The sequence below is a fragment of the Copadichromis virginalis genome, linkage group LG5 (assembly GCF_057382275.1).
Source record: "Copadichromis virginalis isolate Kocher_CV1m ecotype Utaka linkage group LG5, C_Virginalis_male_GT1.1, whole genome shotgun sequence".
NCBI classification, from domain to species: domain Eukaryota; kingdom Metazoa; phylum Chordata; class Actinopteri; order Cichliformes; family Cichlidae; genus Copadichromis; species Copadichromis virginalis.
Window position 1 is genome coordinate 5,906,596 of NC_140622.1, and position 19,013 is coordinate 5,925,608.

Below are 19,013 nucleotides of genomic sequence, written 5' to 3' on the forward strand. Positions count from 1 at the left end.
AGCCGGGCTCGCCGTGACAGCTCAGACAATATGCTTGTGAGGCACGGAGGAAGAGGACAGCACGCAGACTTTCCACATACACGCGCTTCACTGAAACTGCGACCCTCGGCAGACGGATTTATTTCTCTGTGTGGATGCAGCTACTTCCTTAACGATCATGGTGAGTGCTGCAGCTGCTTCTGCGCTTCAACAGTTACTCAGCTTTTACTTTGTAATGCAGCATCCACCCTGTTGTGTCCTGCCGTCAGAGGAATGTGCCTGTAGACCACCTGCTCGGCTTTCGCTTTAAGCCGCGGTGTCGGCTACCACCTATTTCTACACACACCCCTGTGACCTGCTCTACTGTAGGCTGTAACCTGAGTCCATCCTGACGCAGCTGAGAGGGAAACTCTAAGAGCCTCGTTAACACAAAAGCCTTTAGAAGTTGCTCAGCCGCAGATAACTGAGGATGTGAAGCTGGATATTTTCAGAATGATAAAACCAACAGACACAAGCTCTTAATATTCAAACTATCATCTGATCACCGAAACTTTACGCACTGTGGAAAATCAACTTTCGTGGCTTGATTGCATTGCAACCTCAGCTCACTCATCCACTACGTGTTACAAAAATAGTTACTGCAGCAACTAATGCAGTGGTTTCTAGATATGTTTGTGGTTTTCAAGCCCAAACACTATGATTGTTTCGAATAGGGCTGCTGCAGCTTCAGAACTTAATGATTATCCTCATTTTAAAGAAAATCCCTATAATATTATCCTAATATCGATAGCAAATTACAGAAAATAAGTGTTAGTCAAGTTGTTGATTTGTTTGTTGTCTTTTTTGGAAACTGATTAAACTCCAAATACAAGTGAATGATGAGTCAGTAACCAGAACTGTCATACGCACAAAAAGAACAATTACACAATCATTTATTATTGTAACAGCTCAGGTTGAGCAATTTGGAGGCAAAGTTAGAGGAAAGGCTGAGATGGGTGAGGATGGAGCGGTCAGGCAGGAGGAAGACCACAGAGGAGGTTCACAATGTAGTGAAGGAGGGGATGCTGGGATAGGGTGAGAGGGACGCGGACGATCTCCTGAGAGGATCACATGTGCATTATGACACAGTGTCCTCCATTATCATTTTATTGGAGCCTTTATTTTGTGTGCCTTTATTGTGAAAGGCAGTCACTGTGACATTTGGGAATATGCTGAAAAAGTCTACAGAAATCAAACTTGGTGGAGGGCTTACGCACACTTTAATACTGTAATACCTTTTCTGACGCACACCCGTTTTCACACCTTGGCTCATGTGATTAGGTAGAGGATCAATAGGGGGTCAGTGACCCTCTTGGGGACACGCCCATAGGGCTTAAAATCTGGGGCTCTCCACCAATCGCTCTTAGAACTGAAGAAGCTTCTCGAATGAGAGGTGAAACATCTTCAAGGAAACTTAAAGAAGTCCAGATGCTTTTCAAGCTCCTTAGACTACGATGAGCTGGATGACTGAGAACCTTCACAGTCATTAATATAGGCCACACCAGTTGGGTAATGAATCCTACCATTTCCCACCGTATCACGGTTGTCACCGTGTATTTTCACCATTCTGCCTCCAGAAACGAGTGTTTGTTGAAGCACTCTGAGAGTCGCGGATCAGGGGAGCACTGCGGCCAACAGCAGATGTGGAAAGCATTAAAGTGAGCTGAGAATTCTGCTCCAGTTGCTGCGTTGGACAGTTCTCAGGCCAGTCAGTGTGTAAGGTCGGGTGGTAGAAAAAGTTTAGAAACCTCTATATGATGAATGAAACAGCAGAGCGCAATCTTCCCAAACCCTATCTGGAGTTACCAGTGGTGGGAAAGGATATGCATCACTCTGACAATCCCCAAGCGAAGCAACCAGTTTGACTGTGCTCATCTTATTCATTTTCCCTTTAAAAATACTGTCTGGCTTGGCTGATGACTAACTCTGTTTAAGCAATCGAACCTTACATGAAGGTTGTTTTATACCCGATCCCTGCCTTTATCAGGATGCAGAAAGCTATTTTGGGCCGCCTAGTGTGTTGCTTAGTGTCTGTTTTTATCATCTGAGAGCAGTAGTCAGTGCACAGTCACAGAGGTTTACACAGCAGGAGGCTGGTGTGGAGAAGTGGCAACAACATCACCCACAAAAGGAAGCTGATCTAAGTTTCTTGAGCTAATTTAACTCCTGTGATCTTCAGTCGTGCGTTTAACTCCTGAGGACTTTTGAGGAAATCATTAATAAAGTGGGTAACTGGATCCTCCTCAAACAGACTACAGTACTTACTAATTACTACAGTAATGATAAATGAGTGGATCCAGCTCATTTAGTGGGAGGTTTATCTGAAAACCATAGCTAACAGATCAAGTTGTTCAAGTTTGTAATAGCAAAAAGGTAATTGTGAAACAAAAAGCAAAAAAACGAACCCATCAGCTACAAACACGAGGAGAATGCTCACGCTCGCTCATTCCTTACATGGCTTTTTTTTTCACATGTGAGGGAATTTTATTGTGTCTTCCAGCTTATTGCTTTGGTTTCTACTCCCATCAGTGAGGAGCAATAAATAAAAGCTTCACTGAGCGCACAGTGTGTTACTGTATGAGCTAAAGAGTTAGATGTGTTTATGAAGTCGTTTGAGGCCAAATTAAGTTTCTCTCACAGCTTGCTGAGCTCCCCCAAGTGACCAAAAAACAGCTTATGCCACTACTAAAGAGATATTATAGTAGCCAATGCAACAGCCCTACCTAGATGCACGTACTGTAAATTGCAATGTTAAAAAATAATTTAAAAATTTCCGAAATGAAGTGAAAAACAAAAGAATGTGAAGAAAAAGACGCTAAAGCAGACGCTCAGATATCAGATGTGTTAGTGTTGGGCTGTACTTTCATGTAATGGAAATTTATACCACAAGAGCGTAACTGAAGCATCCTAAGTCGGACAACAAATAGTTGTTTATATAGAGCCTGACTGATAGAGAATTTCCAAGGCCAATACCAATATTTGGTGATTTCAATATTCAGATATACTGGCCTACATTTCATTTATCTTTAAGACACAGAGAGTATAAATGTCTGCTGTCATAAATGTCAGCAGATCAGCCAACATCTAATATCAGCCTGCCGACAAAACAGCAATTTCATTTTTTAAATCAGACCTTTGAGTTTCTCTTCAAAAGTTTGTTTTGGCTTTTTGAAACATTATCATCTAATACAGGGGTCTCCAACCCCCGGACCAAGGACCAGTACCGGTCCGTTAGTGGTTTGGTACTGGGTTGAGGCTCGGGTGTGAAATTGATGGTTTTCAGGGTTTTTATCGGTTTTTATCGTTAACTCGGTTTCCCTGGGTCTTTTCACGTGTGTTATGAATAAATTTCTTTTTTTGTACCGGTACTGGTTTTATGTTGTTGTATTTATTTATCTGCGACACCTTAAAGGCCGGTCCGTGAAAATATTGTCAGACATAAACCGGTCCGTGGCACAAAAAAGGTCGGGGACCGCTGTTCTAATGAACTGAATATAATGTTAATTTCATAGAAGGTCTCATGAACTCAAGATTGTATAACCTTTGAGGTAAGTATGTCAGTAGCATAGTGAGCGCCCCCCACATGCTCCCTAAACCCTGTGGCTTCTGTGGCATAAAGCTCATGTTAAAGATATATTCTGTCATTTTAGTCCCCCGGTGGGGATTTTTGTAAATAAACTGAGCTATGTTTACTTCCCAGTGGCCATACTTGAGCTCATTCTTGATTTAGGAAACAATATTTTAGTTCCTCAGTTATCAGTGAAGTTACATATGAAGTTTACTACATTTCTGCAAATTTCACCACCAAAGCACATTTAAGTAATCCCTCTGTTTGCATGCACGTCTTTCCCTTTTCGTACTCGAGTGCAAAAAGTAAAGAAAACATGTCGATAACATGAAATGTGAATGTTTGACACCCAAGGGCTACTGCAAAAATGAGCTGATACGGTCGCCTTGCTCTTCACTACTGCAACTGCACTAACGCATCAAAATGATCCCAAAGAAAAAAATATGTTGAACAATCCCGTAGTGAATATCTGTAGTGAGAGAAAATGCAGAAGATGAGCATGAGGAAGTGTGACTATAAATAAAACCAGAGTGCAAGCAATGAGATAAGTTCCTGTCAGGGAAACAGTGGGCCTGCAGCCCGAGTGTTATCTGTAGAAATACTCCTCACTTTGACCAGTCTGTCAACCACTGTTCATGCTACACCTCTGCAGATGAAAGATGCTGTAGTGCATTTGTAAAGCGCTATACAAATACAGGCCATTTACCATTTGTAGTCTGTATCACAGGCGCGCCCTCGCTGATTTTGAGCACAGCCCCACTTTTAGCGTTTTGGTCATTTTAACACTTTGGTTTTTCAGATCCACAAGTGGTTTAGACATGAACTGCTAAGTTATCAGGTCTTTAACTTTAAGCTTTCTAATTAGAACGTTTGGTTTGCAAGGTACATCTAAAAACTGCGTCTTTAGACACAGATCGGGAAAAGCTGTTTGGTCACAAGTAAGGAAGGCGCTGCTGGAGAAGCATGATATTCTTGATAACTTTGAATCGCGTTTTAGGAAGTTGCACTCCACAGAAACGGCTCTCCTTAAAGTCACAAATGACCTTTCGATGGCCGCAGATAGCGGTGACTGCTCAGTCCTTGTTCTATTGTCCATATGAGGCTTACTGTTTGTACAGCATGTTCTTGTGTAGACCGTAGCTCAGCCTTTGATACCGGGTTTCCAGATCTGTCGTGAAATGGTTCATTTCAATTCTGGCGAATAGAACACTTTTGGTGTCAGTGGAAACCTTTTGGTCAGATGTAGCTGAATTTTCATGCAGTGTTCTGCAAGGATATGTTTAAGCCCCTTGTTATTCTCATTACATATCCTGCCATTAGGCCTTATTATTATTAGTTTTAAAATCATTTCCTATCATTTGCATGCAGATGATATCCAATTGCACCTCTCTTTTAAACCTTGTAAACTGGATAAACTATCTGTTCTAATGGACTGACAAACGGTTTTCTGCAGCTTAACACAGACAAGACTGAGTGTTGCTGCAGAGAGCATCAAGCCCCAAATTAGACAACGTCTGGGTTCTTACTCGTCCACAAACAACAACTACAGGGAGTGCAGAATTATTAGGCAAATGAGTATTTTGTCCACATCATCCTCTTCATGCATGTTGTCTTACTCCAAGCTGTATAGGCTGGAAAGCCTACTACCAATTAAGCATATTAGGTGATGTGCATCTCTGTAATGAGAAGGGGTGTGGTCTAATGACATCAACACCCTATATCAGGTGTGCATAATTATTAGGCAACGTCCTTTCCTTTGGCAAAATGGGTCAAAAGAAGGACTTGACAGGCTCAGAAAAGTCAAAAATAGTGAGATATCTTGCAGAGGGATGCAGCAGTCTCAAAATTGCAAAGCTTCTGAAGCGTGATCATCGAACAATCAAGCGTTTCATTCAAAATAGTCAACAGGGTCGCAAGAAGCGTGTGGAAAAACCAAGGCGCAAAATAACTGCCCATGAACTGAGAAAAGTCAAGCGTGCAGCTGCCAAGATGCCACTTGCCACCAGTTTGGCCATATTTCAGAGCTGCAACATCACTGGAGTGCCCAAAAGCACAAGGTGTGCAATACTCAGAGACATGGCCAAGGTAAGAAAGGCTGAAAGACGACCACCACTGAACAAGACACACAAGCTGAAACGTCAAGACTGGGCCAAGAAATATCTCAAGACTGGTTTTTCTAAGGTTTTATGGACTGATGAAATGAGAGTGAGTCTTGATGGGCCAGATGGATGGGCCCGTGGCTGGATTGGTAAAGGCAGAGAGCTCCAGTCCGACTCAGACGCCAGCAAGGTGGAGGTGGAGTACTGGTTTGGGCTGGTATCATCAAAGATGAGCTTGTGGGGCCTTTTCGGGTTGAGGATGGAGTCAAGCTCAACTCCCAGTCCTACTGCCAGTTTCTGGAAGACACCTTCTTCAAGCAGTGGTACAGGAAGAAGTCTGCATCCTTCAAGAAAAACATGATTTTCATGCAGGACAATGCTCCATCACACGCGTCCAAGTACTCCACAGCGTGGCTGGCAAGAAAGGGTATAAAAGAAGAAAAACTAATGACATGGCCTCCTTGTTCACCTGATCTGAACCCCATTGAGAACCTGTGGTCCATCATCAAATGTGAGATTTACAAGGAGGGAAAACGGTACACCTCTCTGAACAGTGTCTGGGAGGCTGTGGTTGCTGCTGCACGCAATGTTGATGGTGAACAGATCAAAACACTGACAGAATCCATGGATGGCAGGTTTTTGAGTGTCCTTGCAAAGAAAGGTGGCTATATTGGTCGCTGATTTGTTTTTGTTTTGTTTTTGAATGTCAGAAATGTTTATTTGTGAATGTGGAGATGTTATATTGGTTTCACTGGTAAAAAATAATTGAAATGGGTATATATTTGTTTTTTGTTAAGTTGCCTAATAATTATGCACAGTAATAGTCACCTGCACACACAGATATCCCCCTAAAATAGCTAAAACTAAAAACTAACTAAAAACTACTTCCAAAAACATTCAGCTTTGATATTAATGAGTTTTTTGGGTTCATTGAGAACATGGTTGTTGTTCAATAATAAAATTATTCCTCAAAAATACAACTTGCCTAATAATTCTGCACTCCCTGTAAATAAACAGATACAAGTTGTTCGGATGCGTCACCGCTTTATTGAAGACTCACACCTGATCACGCTTGAAGGGAGTCCAAAATAAATTCACACTTTCATCACCCAATTCTTGTTTAGAGTCATTTAATGGTTTATGCTGTACAAACAGTTAGCCTCATACAGACAATAGAGAAACTGCAGTTTTTGGCACTCTGGAGTTGGCTTCAATCTTCAGCCACAGACGCTGCGCTTGTCAAGTGAAGTGTAGCAGAAAAACCACATCAGCAGCATCGAATTTCCAAATGGTGTCGTTTGTTTCTTATGTATCCGCTTTTAATTTGTAAAAGGAAATATTTTGTTTCTTACTAGTTTTAATCCTGAGATCAGGTTTAACAAAAGAGTCCAATAGTTATTCCATCAGTAGAAAAAGAGTATTGAAACTTTAAATGTCTCTTTTCTTTAGTTCAGTCATAGATCCGTCCACCAAAAGCTGCTTGGAAGTTTTCATTAGTTGAGTTTTTGACATAGTTCTCACCAGTTCCTGTACAGGAAATACCAGGGCAGCTGCAGCGAGTCGGTGTCACTGCCACAGAGTCTGTGTTGACCTCCTCTTGGGTTTGTTTGGGTTGGGGGAAGGTTGACAAAAGTGATTTTCCACGAAGCACATCTGAAGATCATCTAAGATTGAAAAAGTGATTGACCAGAGACAGATTCCACACGTGTCAAATGATAATTTATGGGGATATTACACTTTGCTTTTTCCTCCTTCTGTCTCCATCTGCGCACACACACACAAACACACACAAACACACACACCGCCCCCACCAACACTGTCTTTGTTTCTGTGGGAAATTCTAATATGTCATATTTACAAGCTGACTTCCGTCACACATTAAAGACAGGAGTTGATCTCAGCTATGTCTCATCTCCGGCACTGCACTCCCACCACTCTGCCTGGGAAAAGAATTTTTGTTTCTTAAATCCTAGTGCATCTCTGGTCCTGTGTGACAGATGTGCATTGAAGGTATAATGGATGAGGCTTTGACCTGACCCCGAGTTCGTGTCTTGGTCAACCAAAAGGGGGATGTTCCCACACTAGGAACTGATCCTAAGCTTGTTCATGTTCCACTGGCTCTAAAGGTACACACTACCACATAAATACGACTTGCACGATGCTCTTTGGCTATACAGGAAGAAGAGTTCCAGTTATCTTCCCAGTTTGTAGTACAGTTACAAAATACCCGCTGAATGTGCGTCACTGGTTACAAAATACTTTGGCAGTAGAATTGTGAATAAACACAAGAAGCAACGAGTTTCTATGTGAACTCTCTCACAGCCTGTGACGGACTGCATTTTGACCACCGTGACCTCACTAACAGTTTCTAATAGTAATGAAGATTTGTATCTTCATATGTAGGAAACTTTTACAAAAAGTAAATGGATCACATGAAAACATTGGCCTTGTTAGAGAGGTGAGTTTCGAGAAGTCCAGTAATGGGGCATTGGAGAGCTCTGAGACAGGCCGGTCTTTCTGAAATCCCCTCACTGCTGCAGATGACCCGCCTTCTTTGACTTAGTTTAGCAAAAGACCACTTCCTGTTAAAAAAGAGTTTGTCCTTCCCACAGTCACCATGTGCTTGGCAGCCAAAGACTCAAAGGCCCAATCAACATGACTACAAAAATAAGCCCCTCCCTCCACATGGCACAGCTTTAAGTTCAAGTTGGACACATCATAAGAGCTTCATTATTTGTGTAACTCATGGTTCTACTTTGTGAACCTAAGCCTAACTTTATTGTGCAGTACAAATTTTCACTATGAACCAAATTTTTACCCAGTTGTTTTATACTCGGCTGATTAAAGACAGGTTTGGGTTCAGATATATGACCTGTACTTTTTGACCTAGCTGTCTGTCATTTGTGATTAATCAACCCGGTAGCATCAGCTATGCAACGAGTTGTTTTCCGCATGTGTCTTACAGAGTACTTCAATGGTGCAATGGTAGTACAAATTATGGTTAGCAAGCCAAACAGAAAAAGAAGGGAGCTAAAAAGGGGAAGGAAAGAACAGAGCCGTGTACGCCAAGACCTTTAGCAGTGTCGTCACCGACTTTGCAGAGTGCAGAGTCTGAATGATGACGTTATGATGACCGAGCAGTCTGTGCTTTCGTTGTTAGAAACGACTGAATTGTTACCACCTATGCAGTTTATATGTGCTCATATTTTAATACGTGTGTGTATACATGTAGAAGCTGGTCGATTATAAATAAATGACTGTGAAATTCTATAACTGATCTGTTTGTGAGGACTTGTGGTTTATGAGTTTCTCTCTTTTGTTCCATACTTGCAGTTGTCTTTGTTACATTAGCAAGGCTACACCTGTTTTGGGCTTTTGAACGGCATCGTTGAAGAAGAGTCCATAGCGTAAGCTAAGATCAACGTCCCCTCCCTGACCGCTGACACCGGTTGTTGTCCGAGCTCTGTGTCCATCCTAAGGCCCATCACAGAGATGTGAGCATGTAACATTTGTGTCATATATCTGTGGCGTAACATCAAGAAGTTTCCTTTCCTTGAACTACTTCAATCCTGGACACCAGGCTGTTTGCTTAAATAAATCTAACATGATACCATTTTGAGACAGTGGCACTGTTTCACATTTAGTCATGATGCTTCCTGGCATGACAATGACTAAAATAAATGCGGTATTTTTGTGCATTGGTATTGCTGTTGTTGACCTTTTAAAAGAGGTACAATGACATCAGTGTTACCAATTCACTTTCACCTTTTTAACAACACATTAATCTATGCAACTAATATAATAGAAATAAACACATCATGTGAAACGTGTCAGATTTGTTTTTAATCCAGGTCGCTCCGTGAGGTGAGGTTTGGAACAAGACATTTTATCTTTAGAGCGCACGATGTACAACCGCTACAACTCGTTGGCTTCTACACCTGACTTTTAGTAGCCAGTCCTTGCGTTGGTGAGCTGATGTTAATTTGTGAACAGGACAGAGAAGAGATGGGAGAGGCAGAGGCAGCTGTCCAGCTGAAGTGCTGAAGCCCAGCTGTCCACGGGCATGATCTGCACAAGCAGGCGCGTGCAGGAATCCAAAAGAGTCACAGCTGAATCTGACTTTGTCACTATATTCGGGGATCAACACACAGACACAGAACCACGGCCACAAGGCAAGGACGGACGAGTGCATGTGCCACCCGAGGACGAGCGACCTATAAATGTCAGACGGCGTGTCATTCAAATAAGGGCTATATATGAAATTTGGCCACCGACAATTAGGTCAGTCTTTTTACGTGCATTCATGGGTTATGGGTGTTAAATATAGAGTTTGGATAGTTTATAATGAAGCTCAGCAGTTGTCCTCTCAGGATAATGTGCATGATTATTATAAGGAGAAAGTAGATCGCAGTGCCACGGTGCCTGACTGTCATCGGACCCTGTGTATTTCACTTGCACGTCTGTAGCATGACCCCGAGGATTAAGGAGTTTGCTGAGGCTTGCTGCATGTGTCTGCGCGTGTGTGTTGACAGGAGGCCGTGGTCTGCTGTGGTCAGTGTGCAACACAGGCCCGCATCCCAACAGGTGCTGAGCGTGTTGGTCTCTGATGTTGAATGGGCTCTTTGTTTCAGAAGATTCACCCTCAGAGAGAGGGCAGAGCCAGCAGAGTACCCCTGCCCCAACCTCTCCCCGCACACAGAGTTATCAGCGGGAGGTCATGTCGGTATTTGTTTATCCCAACGTCTGTGCAACTGTGTTTGAGTAACCCAGCTATCCGTCATCATACGTATTAGCTTTAAAGAACAGGAGTAGGTGTGAGCAAACAATTTAATAGCATAATCTGTAATCATCGAAGCTTTTCAGAAGCTTTTCAGTCACAAGCTAGTGGGAAATGTCTGATGCTGAGAAATTACACCACCAGAAAGACCCCAAAACTGCGCTTCCTCTAGCGGTCATCTGACTCTCAAAAAGCGAGTCGATTCCCATAGACTCTGATGTTTAAACAGCATTAAAAGGAGGTTACAGCAGTGGCAGTGGTATTTTGTGATTTTTACAGAAGGTATGAAAAATGTTCCTAATCAGTGTTAAAAGGATGAATATTACTGCTGCGTATGTTTCAGATCATAAGCTCATTTTAAATACTTTAGATTCTGTTTAGTGTCCAGCATTATATTCAATAAATCATCAGTTTGTAATGGCTGACCTGTGGGCATCATGTGTCTCTGAAAATAAACAGAAACACAGGCCTGATTTACTGTTTAAAAACAGTAAATTAAAATATAAAAAAAAAAATCAGCTGAATTAAAAGGCTCGAGCAGTTTGTGACATGCTTAACTGTCGATGTCTACAGTGAATATTATTGAAAAATGAAGGTAAAGTGTGGGCTGCTTAAACGTGTTTCATTCAGTCAGCTAATCTGAAGGTGCTGCTGAGCCGTGCCTGTTTATTACACTAGACCGACAGCTTTCCTTGTTGAAATGCTAAAGAAGTTAACAACTGATCTTCTCTGCATCACATATGCTGACCGAGCTGTTAAGTGAGAGAAAAGTCATCTCTTACACATCACTGAAGCTTATCTTCTTGCTAATGCTAGCTGTGTTTCCACACAAAGCTCATATCACAGCTGATCTCAAAGTAAAGGCTGATCCAGCAGCATCCTGTCTCACCAGTTTACCATGGAAACCCAGAAGTTTATGCACAACCTGCATGACCACCAGAAAAAAGTTGTTCTCTATTTTTGTTTAGCACTCAAGTCAGTGTTAACTAGAGACTGATATTGTCAGGGTCCCTGTGCCTACCCGGTCGGCTCAGTACGGCTACATATGTTTTGTATTCCTTTATTCTTTTCCTGCTCTCTCCTTTCCCCTCTTTCCCTCCTCCCTCTGCCTGGGCGGAGCTTACCTGCGGGCTCCTGCCCTTGGCCCACGCACCTGTGGCTCATTACGAGTGATCCAGCTCCTTTATAAGACGGCAGCCCTGTGTTTCTCGTCGCTGGACCGTTGCCGACTCTCGTTAGTGTTAACCCCAGCTCAGTTCGTTCTCGTGTTTCCCTAGCGATCTTCTTACAGTAACCTTTTGCTTCTCTGTGAATAGATTTCCCTGGACCTGCCCCTGTGTTACCTGAGCGATCAAGTGTGTGAGGATTGGAGCGAGCTTTTGTGTTTCTTGTGGAGTGTGAAGAGGAGCGTGGAGCGTGGATGGAGTGAGGACTTTGGAGCGTGTGTGGACTGCAAGTGTCTTTCCCCCCCCTGTTCGTGTGTGGATTCCTGGAACCCGTCTTTTCCCCACTGTGTAAATAGATCACCTGGTGCTTCTGTAAATAAAAAACCTTTATTGTTCCCTACTCAGAGCCTGCGCGTGAGTCCGTTCAGTCCCGTTGTGACAGATATGATGGTTAAAATATTTTAAGCACTGCTGTATATACGGCCAGTACACTTAACTGCATCAACGCTTTCCTGAGTTTATGGGCTAAATCACAAATTCTGCATGATAACATTTTAAAAAGCTTTATCTATGGTTTGATAATTAGTTAATGACTTGTGAGAGACATGTCGTTAACCAAAAACACTCCTTTTCACATGCCTTTTTAAAAAAATCTTTCAACTTAAAATCTTCGAGTCTTAAAAACATGATTTAAGACACAACCCAATAATGTCAGTAGCAATGTCCACGTCTTTGCTTACAGGCAAATAAATTAGTGGTTTGGCTCTCCATGCTCCTTTCAAAACTGTCGAAGTGAATTAAATTTATAGATGAAAAAACCTTTGATATGCACGATATTCACAAGAATTGAAAACAGAGTTATGAGCTACGTTAGTGCCTGAACTCTTTCCTCTTTTGAGTTGGTGGCTGCACACCATACCACTATTTGCTATGCATTCAACACTGCCCATTGTTTTTGGTTTAGGTGTGTGTGTGTGTGTGTGTGTGTGTGTGTGTGTGTGTGTGTGTGTGTGTGTGTGTGTGTGTGTGTGTGACATCTGTGTTCTCATACTGAATGTCTCCCCACAACACGGCTACCACAGAAAACAAGGCTTAAGCTGCAAGAAACTCTCACACACCACATGTTATATATACACATGTCACACATAGAAGAGCTGGGTACTTTTATGGAATCGAGAACTAACGATGGCTAACAATGCTTACCAATGCTTGGCAGTGGTTTAGCTACAAAACATTCACAAGACCCAGCGGCCACTCTTCTTTTAGAAATTGCAACTGGGATTCAAAACAAGTTTAGCAAAATGTATCGCCCACAGGGGAAGCTTTTCTATTTTCCTCTCGATAGGAAGTGCAATCTGGAAGTGAAAGCAAAGAAATATGTCACTGAAAGAAGTTAACAAGTTAATTTATCTCTGGAGTCTAAGTTATTACAGGTAATAATCCTGACTTTCACCACTTCCATCATAATAAGTCATCTTAGTTTCTTTTCCAACTATTGATAATCGGGAAACAAAACGCACGTATGAGTGATGCATATCAGAAGCTGTTAACAGTATTTTTTGCTCATTCCTAAAACACAGGACTATGGCTAGCGTAGGGTTTGCAGCTGGGCTTGGCATTGTTGCCATTGAAGAATTAGACCCTCAATCGGGTTATGATTTTTTCCCCTGTGAGTCTGACGACTGAGTTCGACTCACATTTTGCAAGAGGAAATACCATTATACGTGACCACAGCCTATTTCCTGTGTGGTAGTACCACATGCAATCTTCTAACCCTTTTTTATTTGTCTCTCTTTTTTTGTTGTTGTTTAGAACCAATTAGCAAAGGCTCTGTATGACAACACAGCAGAGTGTCCAGATGAACTGGCCTTTAGAAAGGGCGACATCCTCACAGTGATAAATCCAAACGTGGCTGGAACCAGTGGGTGGTGGATGTGCTCTCTGTATGGACGACATGGCCTGGCACCTGCAAACAGACTAAAGCTCTTACCGCAGATGGTGACACCAGCAGTGCATGAAGTGCCCAGGTCAACTCATGGTAAAACTGATGACAGTGTGCAAAATATCTACCAGACACCCAGAACCACCAGCAGTCCTGCTTATGAACGCATGGACATGATCTACAAGGTCCCCTCTGCTCACTTATTGGCTTCAAAAGGTCCAGAAGCACCAGGACCCGAAGCACACAAGGTACAAGTCGTTTTTTTTCTATATTTAGAAAATTATTATTTTGCAGTTTTTGGAAAGGAGCTCGTTGTAGCTGATAGCCAGTCTGTTTGTCCGAGGTCAAAGTCATTCATGCTTCTTAGGAAGTGTTAATGCTCATGATTAGAGAGGTAGAAATGTTGTAGAAATGAAACCCCTGCTGACAAAAGAGCTTGCAGATGGAGACCAGGGGCCTCTCCATGGGGACAGGCATGCAGCACTGGGGTCTTTATGGGCCTGTAAAAGCCAAACAGACACAGACTTCAGACACTTTTAACTGCAAACAGCAGCACATGCTGACAGGGACCCCAGAAAAACAGAAGTGTCTGTGCGGCTGCCTTTGCAGCAGAAGGAGGGGGATATATTCCCGCATGTTCACCATTTCCTCTCCTGCTCCAGGGAAGTCCTGTTTCTCTCTACAGTAGCTACCTAATTGTCACTGAACAGCATGGTTTTCATTACAGAGCTGCATTAATTGGCAAGGTGTATGAATAATAGCACTTACAACAGGCTTCAGAGCAAACACTGTCCCCATAAACGTGTTAACGCATGTGTCAGTGGGGAAAAGTGGCTTTGATCAAAGCAGAGCAAATGCTGCCAGTCAACTCCAATATTACAGCCTGACTGTTTTGTCTGCAGCCTTCATCCTTCAGTACAGCATCCAGTCCAAATGGGAAGATGTACGATGTGCCGAACCAACCAAAAAAAGCTTCCTTTTACACTGTAAGAATGTCTCAAAGTCAAGATAACTTTAGATGATACTATTTGATTGGGCTTTAGTCCGACAGCTTCATTTTCTTTCTAATGTGCTATTCGCAGAAGACAACGCCTCCTACACCGATGCCACGAATGCAAGTTCTGGAGAAGGGCCTTAACTCTCTGGAGACTTTAATGTGTAGCAAACCAGAAGACTCTTATGTAAGTTTCAGATGTTTTAGAGGATTCATTTCTACAGAAGAGGATAGAATAGAATAAGCCTTTAATTGTCCCACAAGGGGAAATTTGGTTGTAACAGCAGCCAGAAAGACACATATACAAACAAACAGTACACAGGACACAGAACAGAATCATACACAATTTATTTCATGCATATTTACATCAAGGACAATGGTTACTATAAACAGTTATTAAATTAAATAAAAGTAACTACAGATAAGAGGCAAACCCAGGTTGTAGTGTGAATCGGTTGATTAAATTATTGCAGTTACAGCGCAGATGTAAACATCTATGAATGCTGGGAGCAGTTTTGATTGTTAGGGCCACTGAGAAAAAAAGTGAGCACATCTTTTTTTTCTTTTCCAGAATTCTGAAAAGAAAAAGGTCAGAATTCCAAGATTAAAGTCAGAATTCTGACTTTTTTCTCAGAATTCTAGAAAAGGGAAAAAAAAGACCTGCCCACTTTTTTCCAGTGGCCCTAATCCTCTTCCATAAATTTCTCTACCAAGTCATTCATTTCGTAATATCTTTCAAAGGTTAATATGGTTTAGATTTGGTTAATGTCCATTCTTTCTATAAAGTTTTCACCTGTTTGGAACATGAAGCCTGAGATGTAAAAATGTATGAAGATTTCTTTTGAAATCTAATATTTTGTAACATTTTTTTTTCCTTTGGCATTTGGCCAAAACAAAACTAGCACGGTAGATGTTAAGAGGTTAATGAAGCAAGGATTGGTGCCTTTTATAAATGTGGTCTGTTATTATTTTTAAATACAGAAAATCAGTCAAAACATCAAAATTAACCTGCCTGTTACTCCTTTGTCTAACAAAGTACTGCTGATTATCAGGGTAAGGACATAGATCTGACTTATGGCACTGGGATGTTACCAGCAAATTTTTGGGGTCGATGAAGTGCTAATTTGGGCCTTTATGAGTCAAGTTTGTTCCTGAACATCCAAAAGATGCTTCATTGGATCGGGTTTGGGAAACAAAAGTCCCAGGGCACTAACTCAACTGTCAGGTTTCCCGCAAAACAGATGTAGGACTTGTACTTTAAGTGTTGAACAACTTTGTTCTTGTTCACAGGTGTATCCGGTCCCACCACCCCCTTCTCAGGAGCCAAATTATGACATCCCCATTCCATCAGCCACAGAATCCCGAAATAAAACGATAGATGGATACAACACCCTTCCCAGTTCTCGCAAACCTGAGTTGATCTATGATGTGCCAGTGGGACCTGAGAAACAAAGTCCATCCCGTGGCATCTCTGATACCTTGTCCAGCAAATCAATTTCCAGGCCGATGTATGACACTCTTCCAGCACATCGAAAAGAAAGTCCACCTATATTGCTTTATGATATACCCAAACCAAAATCTCCCGATATCCAGATTAAAAGAAAAGTATTACCAAAAGATTACAACAAACTTCCAACCCCGAAGCCAACAGAAGAGTCTGTATATGTGGTTCCAGCCAAGGAGGAACACCTCATCCAAGGTGTCACCGATCAGCCCAATGATCAAAACCCCATAGAGTGCAGGGGTAACTCAAGCAATGATTTTGAACTCCAAAGAGTGCGTCTGCAGCGGATGAGGAACTTTCTGGTCTGTACAACCTTTCACGGCATTCAAGAAAGCGGGCAAACTGCATTGCGTGAAGATGAGCAAGGTCGAAACAAGCATCTGTCTGCAGCAGATAATCAAAGAATCAGCACGGCCTCCAGCTCTTCCAACAGCTCCTGTGACTCTCTGGCCCTGAGCTCCTCTTCCCCCGAGCTTCTGCGAGAAGTAACACTCGGTCAGGATGAGGCGTGCCGCAAACTGCTGGACTTGCAGGAATCTGTTTGTGAAGCTGTGCCCAAACTCATGCATTTTGTCAGCAGTCATTGGAGGTGTAAGGAACATCTGGAGAAACATCTCAAGGAGATCAAGGAAGCAGCAGAGTTGATTGTTTGTTCTCTGACAGGCTTCCTAAACTTTGCCCTAGATGTTAAAGGAAATGCCCGTCGTTTGACTGATGCCAACCTGCAGACCAGGCTCTTTAAACAGCTTTCCATCATAGAGGATTCAGGTGTGATTTTACAACAAACAGTGAGTAATCTGAATGAGGCCAAATGGCCTCTAAATAAGCTCAGTCAGGAACCGGGGAAGGTCCAGACACCTGACCAATTGGAGCGCTTTGTTATGGTGGCAAGAACTATTCCAGATGATGTAAAGCGCCTAGTATCGATCATCAACGCCAATGGCAAGCTTCTGTTCCGAACTCCTCAGAGAGATCAAGAGTCTGTAAACACCACGGACCCTCCAGAAAAAAAATGTCCTGACAAAACCAAACAAGAAGGGGACTTAGCTGAGGATGACAACGTTTATGTGGAGCTGCAGGTATCAACTTCTGCTCCTCTGTCATAATACAAAGATGACTTTTTAGCCACAAGAAACCCATGCTGCATACTTATTAATATATTGGCTTTGAATTTTCCTCAGACCAAGAAAGCGGAAAACAAACAGCAGGAAGTGCAGAAGGAACCTAAAGAGAATGTCACACCAAGAACAGAGACGACGAAGGTATGTCTCCTCATTAGCTGACACAGTCCTGTACAACAGACCTTTTAATTTATAAAAGGATTTTTAGTCTGAAGCAGACAAACCAGTCTAGAAGGCATGTTTACCTTTATTCTGTTTCTCCCCTGCCCAGGCCAAGCAACACTCCTCCGACTCTGGCACCGAAGAAAAGCAATTATCTTCCATGTCAGAGCACTGTAGACTTTACTTTGGTGCTCTCCAAAAGGCCATTGGTGGATTTGTGGGAAGCCTTCAGGATGGCCAGCCACCAGAGAAATTCATCTCACAAAGTAAGCTGGTGATTATGGTGGGCCAGAGACTGGTAGACACTTTGTACAGGGAAGCCCATCGTAAAGGGTCTAACCAAAGTCTGCTGTGTAAGAGCAACCACCTGTGCGCTCTCCTGAAGCAGCTAGCTGTGGCCACCAAGAAGGCGGCACTGCACTTTCCTGATAAGCAAGCTCTTCGCGAAGCTCAAGAGTTTGCAACGCAGCTGGCCCAGAGAGCACAGCACTTTCGGCTATCGCTTGAGCTCTGAGGGTGAGCCCACGGTATCAAGCGTACAGATCTATGTGAAGAGGAAGGTTTTATTCATCAGTCATGTAGCTATTTCTTTTTTAATCATGTTTATAGTGTACAACTTCTGAGCCTAACTATGCTGTTGCTTTTGCTGATGAATGCAGGTTGCTGTTTAAATATTAACAACTGTAGAAAAAAGCCGCCGGCACAGGTTATTTCAAAAAGGTATTGCATTTGTACTAAAAGGCAGTATCAATATAAATTGCACATTCGAGATGCTGTAATTAAGCCAATGTTAAAATACATTTTAAGTACAGAGTATAAAGTATTTTTTTCTAGACTTATGGGAAATGTATATTCTTTGAGTTTTGTTGGTTATCTGTGTTTTTCTTCATTGTTTTTTTACTATATTGTGTATGGAACATATTCTTCTGAGTAGCATGTTGTTACAGTCTACTTTTTGTTAATATCTATGTAAATATTTCAAAAAACATTTGTTATGCATTCCCAAAATTTACTTGACAAAAGACTGAGTACAACATATGTTGAAGTTCTGTTGATATTGAAATAAAAACACAGACACACACAACTGAAAACTTTATTTTTCTGCTTTGTTAATATGTTATAGAAAATAGATTTTTTTAAAAAGGGACTGGAAATGAGAACATTGCACCCCTACAAACTGTTCCGCCGGCTATCTTAGTTCTTGGTATTGAAATGATGCTTTTGCATGAGATCAAAGGGGAAGATTTGTATTCTGTTTCTACCTGTTTGCCTGGATGTTCTTTTCAGTACTTCTGTTTTATTTATTTTCACTTGCTTTCTGTGAGCCAGTTAGCCTGTTTTCTCTGTTTTAAATTTCTGTGGTATTCTGTCATTCAGTCAGCAGAAATTCATGCAGGGCCAAGCACGCAACAAAACACTGTGAGGGGGATTTACCGGCCATGCATTAGCCCTTTAAAGCATGAAATAAATGTCAAACAGGTTAATGGTATACAGTTAGTGTAAAGGTGAAATTAAATACATGAATATCATTTATATGTGATAAATATCATTAGCTTAAATTCAGATTCAAATATAACTCTAACCATGAGCACCACAGCCACTGAGCACCAGCCCACCACAGTTCTTTACTGAAAATGTACGCAGTACACCAAGCTAACCTGT

The 19,013-nt window shown here is 42.0% G+C and overlaps 1 protein-coding gene across 2 annotated transcripts; it reads left to right on the plus strand.

Annotated features, from left to right (window-relative positions):
• Positions 1-40: 40 nt before the first annotated feature.
• cass4 (Cas scaffold protein family member 4) lies at positions 41-19,013 on the plus strand. 2 transcript variants are annotated; one of them, XM_085455638.1, is made up of 7 exons: positions 41-160; positions 13,441-13,818; positions 14,473-14,556; positions 14,653-14,751; positions 15,855-17,147; positions 17,250-17,330; positions 17,461-19,013. In XM_085455638.1, the coding sequence occupies exons 1-7, from the start codon at positions 158-160 to the stop codon at positions 17,863-17,865; spliced, it is 2,343 nt and encodes a 780-aa protein (XP_085311764.1). In that variant the 5' UTR covers positions 41-157; the 3' UTR covers positions 17,866-19,013. The 2 variants fall into 2 exon arrangements, with proteins under 2 accessions (XP_085311764.1, XP_085311765.1); XM_085455639.1 differs by lacking the exons at positions 14,473-14,556; positions 14,653-14,751.